This window comes from Zootoca vivipara, chromosome 1, assembly GCF_965207765.1.
Source record: "Zootoca vivipara chromosome 1, rZooViv2.hap1.1, whole genome shotgun sequence".
NCBI classification, from domain to species: Eukaryota; Metazoa; Chordata; class Lepidosauria; order Squamata; family Lacertidae; genus Zootoca; species Zootoca vivipara.
Genome location: NC_142582.1, coordinates 56967706 through 56979003, shown reverse-complemented (window position 1 = coordinate 56979003; position 11298 = coordinate 56967706). Strand labels below are relative to the sequence as shown.

Sequence of the window (11298 nt, the reverse complement as noted above, 5' to 3'; positions counted from 1 at the left end):
CCCAACGGAACCGGAAATATAGCGCAGTGTGAGGGGACGGGGGACAGGAGCAGCGACGCAGCGGGGCCGTCTGGAAACAGAAGCCCAGAGTCCAGGGACCAGTTCTGGCCTCTTCGCGGCGTCCCTTGCCTATTGCCGCGCGGAATCCTTCGTCGTGAAACCTTCCCACTCCCCACTCCCACGGACATTTCCGCGATGGCGACGGTGGTGGTTCAGGATTTTGTCTCTCGGCAGCTGGAGATGCTAAAGGAGGAAAGGGAGGCCGAGATTTCGGAAGCCAGGTATCGCCGGCGGCTAGTGGACAGTTGCGTTCGTAGGGTTCCTAAGTCGCCCTCACAAACGAAGCAGCGTGACTTATATTCCCGAAGGGGAAATAAAACTATTTAAACTAGCGAAGTACGGAATTTGAAATTTATATTAAAAAAGTTTCCCAGTTACTTCTGTATGGTTTGGCATTCTGTACTGTATATTGGTTTACAACAAATTCTGAAGAGACTTGCTAAGGAGCAAACCCTGCTGAATACTGTGGAACTTTATTCTGAGGGAATACGTTTACAGGGAATTGTGCTGCCCGTGGGGGCTTTATGCACACAAACCGTCCAAAGCTTTTCCTGCCATGCAGTCAGCTTCCCTTTGGCACTTCTGAGTTAATCTCTCCTGAGACACAAGATGCAGTTTTGTTTACCTATCTCTGCACACATTCAATGACCCCAACTAAGCACCGACTGCAAAGGTTGCAGTCCTGCACTTATGCATTTCGAAGCATCTTTCTCACACTGACCAATTTAGGATTTGCTTCTGAAAAAACATGGGTAGGATTGCTTGGTGATGGGTGTCTAGGACTTTAGAGAAGGGGTGGGGGGAGTAAAGTACAGAGCCAAGTACAGTAGCCTTTCTTCATGAGGTAGAAAATAATGGCTATGGTGTTTGGCTAGCAGTGACCCACAGTTTGAAAAGTTAAATGCATTGAAAATTTCAGGTGCTCGAAGAGCATAATGTAGGAGTACAATAGAACCCACATGGACTACTACTTAATTGATCCTGGTGCTTGCACCCCCCAAAATCTATAGTGCCTGTCAAGAGAACAGGGATAGCGTACATGGCTAAGAGATTGAGCTATTAATCAGCAAGTCTGCTGTTCTAATCATGCCTCTGCCATTAATTAACTATAGAATCATAGAATTGCAGAGTTGGAAGGGACCCCAGGGGTCATCTAGTCCATCCCTCTACAGTGCAGGAATCTCAGTTAAAGTATCCATGACAGATGGCCATCCAACCTCTGGTTTAAAACCTCTAAGGAAAGAGAGTCCCCCACCACCTTCCGAAGGAGTCTGTTCCTCTGTCAAACAGCTTTTACCATCAAAAAACTCTTCCTGATTTTTCTCCTGATGGCCTTAAGGAAGCCATGCTCTCAGCCCCCCCCCCCCCAATACAAGCCCAGGGAGGACAGGAGATAGTCATAGTTTTATGTTGCAGGGTAAAGCTTTTCTTGTTATAAAGTAAAATGGAATCTCCTTCCTAAATATGAGTTAAATGTCTTAACACTTATTTAGGTGAGTAATCCTTGGAGCACTTGTTGGAAGATTTTCTAAAATTACCTGAAAAAGTATCAAAATAATCAGACCTTCAGGCTAAGGCCTGTATCCGAAGAACCATGCACTCAGTTCCTCACACCCAAGGGAACTCTAGATTTGTTTCACAAACAGCAGCCAGAAGCAAATTATTAATTCAAGGTGTCTCAATCCCTACACTCCAGGGCCAGGGGGAAAGCAGGCTTGCATACCTCTGTTTATTGCTCTGAAGTGAACTTTCAAAGATGCTTTTCATATAGAGCAGAATAGCCCTGAGATATATTGAAGACTCTGCTGCCTGTTAATAGCCCCTGATATCTCAATGCTCCTGTTGATAATTGAACGTTTCCCCCCTTTGAGGCTGCACACAGTTGCCCATGGCTTGTCAGGCAGCCAGCATATGATGGTAGATCAGTTAGTGCAGGGTTGTTTAGTAAATTACTTCTGGATGAATGTAAATGTGGTATCTGTTATTTCTGGAGTCATTCTTTTATTCTACATGTGCATAGAAACTGTTAATCTTTGTACAGCTTGTTACTTCTGTGTTCCTTAAATTTGGCACCTCTTTTCCCCTGTAGTCTTTTGATCCTTTGCAAATGTTAATTTATATTATGCAAATTACCAAGTGTCCGTTTCCTAGTATTGAGGCTAAACTAAAAGGAAAAAAAGGTGGGTGGAGAGATGCCAAACTCTTCAGATTGCTGTAAAACTACCCAAACAAGAATCTTAATTTGCCCAGGTCTAGCATACATGGACACTTTGTGACCAGGGGGGTCTGGGTAGTTTTGATACTTTCCACATCCCTGAATACACAGTAAGGCCCTTGTGTAGACACACATCAACCTGAGGTAGCTTAGAAAGTGGTGGTACTAGATTCATCCAGGTACAGGTCAAAGCATTAATCTGTAATCTCAATGTCCCAGCAGACATGAATGCACACCTACATTGTCTCATATTATTATCCTTCTTTGGAAGGGTGCCAAAAGAGAAGAAATGTGCTGCAAAAAAGAGGAAAGAGACTTGAATAAGCTTTACATACTCGATTATATATGTATGCTGTAGTTGCAAATTTAGAAATCAATTATATAATCTACATAGAAATACACTACAGCTCACAAAACAATAGTAGGGAAGGTAGTGAACTGTGGACTTGCTCAGTCTGTTGCTTGGTCTGTTGTCCTGGTGCTAATGGTTGATGGGCTGCTGCAAGACCCTGCTTTTCTTTCTTACAGTTCTGTACCTTTAAAGTGGACTTGAACTGGACAACCCTTCAAGTAGAGGGGACTCTTTCCAGTAAAGGACTGTCCTGTGACAGCCCTTCATATAGAGGATTAACCTCTGAAAACCGGACACATGGCCACTCAATCTAAGGGATGTTTCTTTGTTGTCTACCAGCATTTCCCTTCACATTCTTTATGGGCAGAGGGGGGAGTGGAAGAGGACCAGATCTTAATTCATACCATTCTCAAACTTCTGAATCTATAACAATTTTATGTGTTTTTCCAGGGTATGGAAGGAAAGTTTCTCCCTCAAAGAGCTGCAGCGTAAAGGTGTCTGCTTGCTGAAACTCGAAGTAGCCAGTCAAAGAACGGGGTTGTATGGCCGTCTGCTTGTAACTTTACAACCTAGAAAGCATAGCTCAGAGACAGAGCTGCCCTGCAATAATTTTGGTCCTGGTGAGTAATCCGTTGTTGACTTGAATAGAAAGCAGACAGAAAAGCTAAGCCTCGGTGCATGACATCACAAGCTCTGTTCCAGCAGCAGGAGAACCATTGGGTATGAAAATTAAATTGTGAGGTAGATTGTTTTAACTTTAGCTTATATTGAGAAACCTACTAATATTAGGTCAAATTTACTTGATCATTTCAGGTAGTTAGCATTCAGCTCAAGACTGGTGAAACCTAGTGCTGGAGGGCATTTAGTTCTCCCATTCACTTTCTGCCTATGATGATAGGTGTCCAACAGTTTTGACAGGAGGAGGTGCCACAGAAGACTGGATGGTGCTAGATTGTGTGGCGTTTGCAGTCGGGAGAGGCAAAGCAGATCTTCCAATATATGGCAGCTGGCCAGAAATTCATTAACAAAAACTGGGATGAATTCTGCTCTCCCGAGACCACCTTCTGGCTCAAGTTCTGAGGAAGTGGCAATGGTCCTTTAAGATTTACAGACCTAATTCCTCAAGAACAATTTGATTTGCCATGGTAGTTCTCCACTGATTCTGTTATAGAATATAATTTTAAACAGATACATAATTCTTTAAAGGGAGCAGACATATAGAATGATCAGAAACTGGCTTCAAAGTACTTCCCTCCCATTAATTTGTTTTTCCATCTTGTATGTGTTTACCTTGCATTTGTTTTTTTAAAAAGGAAAACCAGGCTCTAACCCTTCTACAAATTACCTTAAAAAACAAAAAACTTCCTAAAATGAAACCCCATGGGTGCCTTTTAAATCTGTCTTTTTGGTATGGGAACTAAAAAAAGTTTACATTGGCTTTCCAAGGCAAACTGCAAAGTTGTGGTAGTAAATTAATAGAATGTTGACTGTTCATAGGACCATTAACAACTTTGTTGTTCACCAGAGTGCCTCATAGATCAGTTTCAAAAATCAATTCTTGATACCCCTGACCTGGTAACCCAGCTACTTTTGTTTTATTGAGAGTAGTCTAAGTCATTACATTGCTAGTGTACATTAAGCAAAATGGTTCAGCAGAGGCTCATATCTGAAGTTATCTGATGTTTGCAATTAATTTAGGCAGCAATCCTGTTCCCACTTACCTAGGAATAGCTGCATTGAATTACGTGGAACTTGCTCTGAGTAGACATACATACCCACTACCCCTGCTCCATTCACCTTATTTTCTCCTTTCTATGCACTTTATTAGCTCTTTCCTCCTCCCACTGTGTTGCTCTTCTCCCCTTGAAACCAAGATGACAGGGAAGCAGTGGGCAGTCACCTCTGAGGTTGTTGTTTCTGCACTTTGCTGCAGTAATGGTGGCTCTTTCTTGCATGCACCCTCTGTTTTCCATATTAAACAGGACTGGGTATGGCTTGCTGCTTTGCAGTCTTAGATCACCTAAATCTAAGGCTGGAAAGGAAGACAGCTCTTCATTCATCTTCCCAAATGCAGCCTTGTTTAGGCTGTTTGACACAAACTTGTGTTCTGGTGACTCCAAGCCTCCGTTCCAATATGTACAGATAAGGGAAGAGTCAAATAGAACGGTACAGCATATTGGGACCATTCTTTTTCTCTCTTTCACCCCAACCCTCAAAGGAGAGAGACAGATAGCCCAGACATACTAGGCACGTTTTTTCAAATCTGAACCTGTGTTGAACAGCATCCCAAGGGAATACTTTGGGGCTGTTTCTTTTGAGGAGGAGGAAAGGGGGGAAATAGCTCTTTAAGGCCAGGAGGAAGATTGGAGACTCACCTGGAGCCAATTCTTTCTTGCCACAGGGACTCAAGCAAATGGTTAATTGTATAGCAGAATTAACTCCTCAGCTGTGCATGATAATAGTAATTGGGGAGCAGCATGGCATTGCATCCTTGGCTATTTTAAAACCGTATAAAATGAGTTTCATTCGTTCTTGAATTACTTACTGAAGCAGGATATTCTCATTGCTGGATACAATCAATAGGGGTTTGTTGATTGGTTTTTGGAACTAAATGGTGCTTGCATGGCTAACACTTGCTATATTTTAGAAATATAAATCTGTGAGTGTGTTTTAAAACTGATAATGTCTGTCCTGGGGGCTCTATATATACTGTGTGATTCTGGAGACTTACTATTAACTAAGGGCATCCTGGTATGCTGATCTAAATTCTGTGTGGGCAAAGACGAGAACTGGATCAAGGCCCTCAAAGATCCTGGCTTCCTTGAGATGTACATAAGTCTGATGGCACACCTAGTTTCAGTATTCAACTAAAGATCCAATCTTCTCAGTGATGTTGCTGCCAGGTCAACTACAATGCCCGTCTTCATACTGAGCATATCGGATTGCACAACTTCTGCTTATTAATGCAATATGGCTACTTATCTTTTAAGAATATATTGAGCAGTTATTTCCTGTGTTATTAAAACAGAAGTGAACAAAGTTGGTATCTTAAAAAAGTGGGTACTGTTGGTGGATCTGTAATAGGATTCCTCCTAGCCTGTGTTTTCCCATCCAGTCCATATTATAGGCAACAACCAGCCAGTGTGGGATGAACCTGCTGAAATGAAATAGCTGGGTGTTGAATTTTCAACTCAGTGCCAAGTTCTGTGCTTTTTCTACTCTGGCTTCAAGGTGAAGCTTCACAGCTGATTAGTCAGGATCTTGGTGGACATGTGGGAGGTGGAAATCGATCCTGGGGGGCGGGGTACAGGCAGTCAGTTGTGTGGAGCTGGATGGGTGGATTGCTGAGGGCTCCTGCAGTCATTCCTGAGGACTGGAATGCTTATTAGTAGGGAGCTCCATATAGCCATCACTCAGTGGAATACTGCTTATGCCCCAGGTTTAACCCCCCCCCCAAGGTTAAATAAAGCTGTGTCAGACAATGGGAGAGACTGCTAGGAAAGAGCTACTGCAAGTCACAGTAGACAATGCTGGGTTTGATGGGCAAATAACCAAACCTGGTATAGAGCCGTGTTGCCTGCTTTCTGTATCCCTAATGTTCTTCTCTGTTTCATCTGCAGGTGACATTGTTGGACTTTATGAAACAGCAGGCCAAGGTGATCAGCTCTCCACAGGACTTGTCACCCGTATAACCCCCAAATCAATCACGATTGCAATTGATGAGCCTCAAAGTAACCTTGTGAGCTTGGACCAGGGGAACTCCTATCGTCTGCTGAAACTTACCAATGATGTCACATACAAGAGGCTTAAAAGGTAAAGCTACTAATATAGGACAGGTCTTGTTTTATTGTGTACCTGAAACGGATAGTAAGCATGTCTTTCTTTTCAAAAGTTGTAAAAAACAATGGGGAGAAAGTAGGTTGTTCTCCCACCCCCTCCCTTTTCCGTATTATCACAGGACAACAAACTTTGTACAAGGACTCCAAATGCCAGTTTTGGTGATGTAGGTACTCACTACTTATAAGCAAAGTAGTGGGGTTCCTTACCCAGTTTAGTACTATGGGTTCATAGAATTATAGAGTTGGAATGGAAGAAATCCAGGTGGTCATCTAGTCCAACCCACTACAATGCAAGGGAAAGAGGATGTTCAGCTTTTTCTCCCCTTCCTCACCAACCCCCCCCCCTTCAATCTACAGACTGCAGAGATGAACAACACCCAGTTCTTGGAAGTTTACAGCAGAAGTTTATTCTTGTTTGACAATATTGCCTGAGTTTTAAAGGAATTGTTTTTAAGATTCACTCCCTTTGTATTATTTTCTGTGGCAGGGCCTTAAACACACTTAGTCAGTATCGCTCCGGGCCTGCATCTGGTCTTATTGACGTCCTCTTCGGTTCTTCTGAACCTAGTGATGCCAACAATATAAGTAAGAACTTTTCCTTCTCTATATAGAATGTGGATACCATGCTGAAAAATTCTGGACACTGGAGAAGTAATTGTAGCACATACTGTTCCAATATATATATGTATGTTCCAATAAATGTACAAATATATTTTGTTAGCGAGCCCTGAGAGTACTGCCTCACCAATCTATTGTGCCAGTTGAGGAACAGTATCACTGGAACATCTGATGCAGTGCTAAGTGATTCTGGCACCACTGCTCTCTGGCACTGGCACTCTCTTACACGTGCATCACAGTAGCATAAACATTTGTTGTGCAAGGAGCTTGCATCAGTACAAAATATTGTTGTGGATTGTCTTCATAGATTTAGAATCCTAATGTCCTCAGCAGTCAGTGGAGCCAGACACCAAGTGGAGAGGCCACTCTTGTTCCACATGTCTCTCCCGGTATGAGGCAGCACCACTGAGGTTACTCATGAGGTGGGGGGGGCGGGGCGTGTTGTTGCCACCATTTTAGATTAAGGTGCAGTGGTAATGGCTCAGTTCTTGCTGGCTAGGCTGGTAAGTATTACACTTGAAAGTAGAGGAACTTGCTTGTGTGGTTGTTCAGCAGCAACAGAAGAATTGCGCTGTGATTCCTGTTAACCCATATTCAATAGGGAATGCTTGTGTGGCTGTCTAATCATCCTATGTGTGGTTTCCCCTTATGCTTTGTTTCCAGTTTAACCCTTATTGAGTACAGATGGGAGGTTACACAGCTATGATTCCTTAATGTAAAGTGTTGGTGAAAGCAGGAACAGTGCTAGGAGCACCCGCAGCTATCACCCTCCTGTAGAATGAAGGCTGTGGGGGTACCAACTGCATTTGGTTGATGCACAATTTCTGTTGGTGAGCAAGGCTACCAAACATTATTCCCCAGAGTTCTGAATTGCAGTTTACCCTTGGAGTTTTGAGGAGTCCATAATGGACCCACAAACTCAACAGGGGTATTAGATGTTTTTCAAAAGGGCATCTTTAGAATGTGGTGGGGCCAGAAATTAATAGAGGATGGACAGAGAGACAATGGCAATTTGTCAGAATGGTTGCAAGATCCTGTCGTGAGATGCAACCCACCAGCATTCATACTCTGCAGCCTCCATTCATTTTAATGGGCACCGTACCAGTATTCACAGTACTGTAGTGTCCCCCACCAGCTAGTCTTAAACCTTCCAGTTTCAGTTACTTATCCCTGTTCTCTGTCACCCAGGAGTCACCTGGGCCAGCAGACACAAGTTCTGGTGCCAAGAAAAACACCATGGCTTACACAATATAACAGGTCTTAAGTTTCAGCTGCATGTTACAGGTACTTTTACTTATTGTGTGAACTAAACAGTCTAGTTGTTCTCAAGAATAATATGTGGGACGAAAAGGTCACAGTCCTATAATCTGTTTCTAGTGAACAATGCAGTACATGCCTGCTTATCTAATTCAACTACTGGAGAAAGGTGGCACATACTTTCTGATGCAGATGTTTGCCAGAAGATTAGTCAGTGTGTCAGGGCCAATCTGCATGCTTGGAAGAATCATACCATAGAGCTCAACTATTGCATTTCCAAAGCAGGTGGTCACACACATTTGCATTCTCCTCCCCATAAAAAGCTATCTTCACACTGAAGACTAGCTCAGCAGGGGGACAGCTAGGCCTAGGCTAGCACCTGTGAATGCTGTATTAATTAATTAAATGTCTATCCTCTTCCAAAGGAGCCCAGGGTAGGTGGCAGACAACAAAACAATAAAAAGCATCTTAAGCCATTTCAATGCAGATGCAGGCTGGGAAAGAACTCCACGTAAAAGGCTTTTTTGGAAAAGGAATAATGATAGCTGGTAACCACCAGAGGTCAGCATTCTTCTATGAGCAGCATATGCTTAAGCCATCCTGTAACTGCTCTTACTTTTCTTCTCATCTTCTCTTGAAATGTACTTATTCCATTTTTTAAGGAATCTGTATGAAGGATGTCTTTGTGCAGCTGTGTGAACATTCTGGTGCTGTTAAGGAGGATGTGAGAAGCTTGTTAGGTCTGCATTGCTGTGCTGCTTCAAAGTGGCTTTCCCTTTGGTCAGGCCTGGCTGGTCTTGAGTCATGGCACCTGCCCATTTTTCTGAGCTGCTGCTTAGTGGGTTTCCCAGAATGCTTACGTACATATAGTGTGCACACACGGTACTTCCTTTTATTTTGGCAACATTATTCAGCATACTGCCTTCTGCCTAGTTGTCCACCGTGTGCTGCAGTGAGGAATCCCCATTGCTCCCTGTTGCCGTGACCAGCCAGCCAGTCCCACATCACCTAGAAGTAGCAGCATACAGGAGCATGGCCAGCCACTACTACCCACTAAGTAAGGCCAGCCTGCACCATGGGTCCAGCAATGGCATTGCTGCAGACCCAGAAGGAGACATCTTGCTGTACTACCACCTGAGGTGCCCGTGATCTTACTAGTTCATTCTAAGGCAGCAGCAGCTGTGGTTAGTCAGAGTACCTGGCAGCTGCTGTAAACAAGCTTAGCAGGTTGTATAACACTGAATGCTAGATGTAACAACATGCAATGGGTTGTGAGCTTTCAGAGGCAGCTGGCTGGTTGTTATGCTGTTCAGAATGAATGGGGACTGGGCAATTCTTACAGGGTCAGGGCAACATTATAATAAAAGATTCAGCCTTACTGTTGTGGGATGTTTTCCAGAGTTCAGTAACCTGAAACCAGTGAATTCACATGGAATGTAATAAAAAAAATCTGTTTTTTTAGCAAAACCACAGAATCAGCTACAAGCATTAGCCTAGCCTTGCCGATTTCCCCTCTGAAGAGGGGAAAACCATTTCCTTAAAAAGTGCTTCCAATGGTAAAACAAATAAAGCAGTTACAGTTACTAATAAAACTGTAAAACAAATCAAAAGAAGGCTGGAAGAAATGGGACCTTAAGACAGTCTTTTAATGGTCAGTGTAAAGTGTGCCTTCTGTAAAACTGAAAGGTGCATCCTGATGGGTCATCCAAGTGGAAATGCTAAAAATTGAATGAATTGGGGTACTTCCCTTTCCTGCTGTTTAGAATGAGAAACCTCTTGGCAACCTGGTTTAGCAAAGGTGACGCTCACTGCCCCTTCTGATGTGCCAGCTTCTTGCAGATACAGAGGAATTAAATTGTCAGTTCTGTGTCTTTTGCCAGCCTGAAATTATAAATGCCTGTTCCACGTAGCATTTGCCAAACTAACAACGAGAACTCCTACTTGCCAACTGTTCCTCTTTTGTAAAAAAGAAAAGCCAAAACACCCTCCTTTATATTTTACTTGATTTCCTCTGGACCTCGGAGACCAAATGTTCTTCTGCTGATTACTGTAATACTCTGACATCAAACTAGCAGCAGGATAGAGGCCAAAGCCATCCTCTTTTATCTTTTGCAATTGAAAGCGTAAAGTTTAGATATTAATTATATGAACTCCTGTAACATTTGCTGTGCAAAATATTTTTAACGTCTCAAGTCTGCTCTGAATGTGTTCTCACTGTGTTCAAGGCAAATGTACCTCGACTTTTGAAATCTTGATCTCATTTATCTTTGCACAGCTGGATAGGATATTATTTAGTAACCCTGTTTTGCAGATGAGAAAATGAGACTGATAGATTGTATGACTTGCTTTAGGCCATGGAAAAAGGGTTTCTGTCAAAGCAGGAATTTGAACATTGCTCTTGCACTTACAAGCTCCTTTGCAATCATTGCCATGGCACATAATGCTCTTTCTTGCTCCCCACTTTTGTAGGATGCTATTAATCATTCTAAGAAGCCCTGTCATACCTACTTAAGCAGTGCTGGTGTTTGGCCTTCTAGCAAGGAAGGTGGGTTTTTTTTTTTAAAACAAAAGCAAAAAACCAAGAACTTCTTAGTGAGATGATGACGGTGAGATTATTGTAAATGTACTGCCTCTTTAAAATACATCCTGGCACAACACACTGACTTTCTATTCCAACACAGATTTAAATAATGATGCAGAATGTCTCTGAAATAGAGTTTGAAGACTGGGAATATTTGCAGCTAAACATAGTCTGTCTTAATGGAAGCCAGGACTCAGTATGGGCTCACACTAGGGATCCTGACTCCTCTGAGTATTAACCAGGATGTTTCTTTTGTTGCAAAGGTTATTCTTGCTATCAAATCTGCTTCCAGGAGCAGCCTCTTATTTGCATTGTTGCGTTTGCTTTCTTTTGCAAATGTTCCTTGTGGGACTGAGATCTGAACAAATGCTCCTCC

General features: G+C 42.8%; 1 protein-coding gene across 3 annotated transcripts in view; it reads left to right on the top strand.

Moving 5' to 3' along the window:
- Positions 1 to 102: 102 nt before the first annotated feature.
- IGHMBP2 (immunoglobulin mu DNA binding protein 2) overlaps positions 103 to 11298 on the top strand; it is a 67815-nt gene continuing 56619 nt past the window's right edge. For all 3 annotated transcript variants that reach the window (XM_035122726.3, XM_088665503.1, XM_088665510.1), the window contains exons 1-4: positions 103 to 281; positions 3078 to 3247; positions 6248 to 6440; positions 6954 to 7051. In XM_035122726.3, the coding sequence (XP_034978617.3) occupies positions 196 to 281; positions 3078 to 3247; positions 6248 to 6440; positions 6954 to 7051 (547 nt within the window). In that variant the 5' untranslated portion in view covers positions 103 to 195. The remainder of the gene's footprint in view (positions 282 to 3077; positions 3248 to 6247; positions 6441 to 6953; positions 7052 to 11298) is intronic.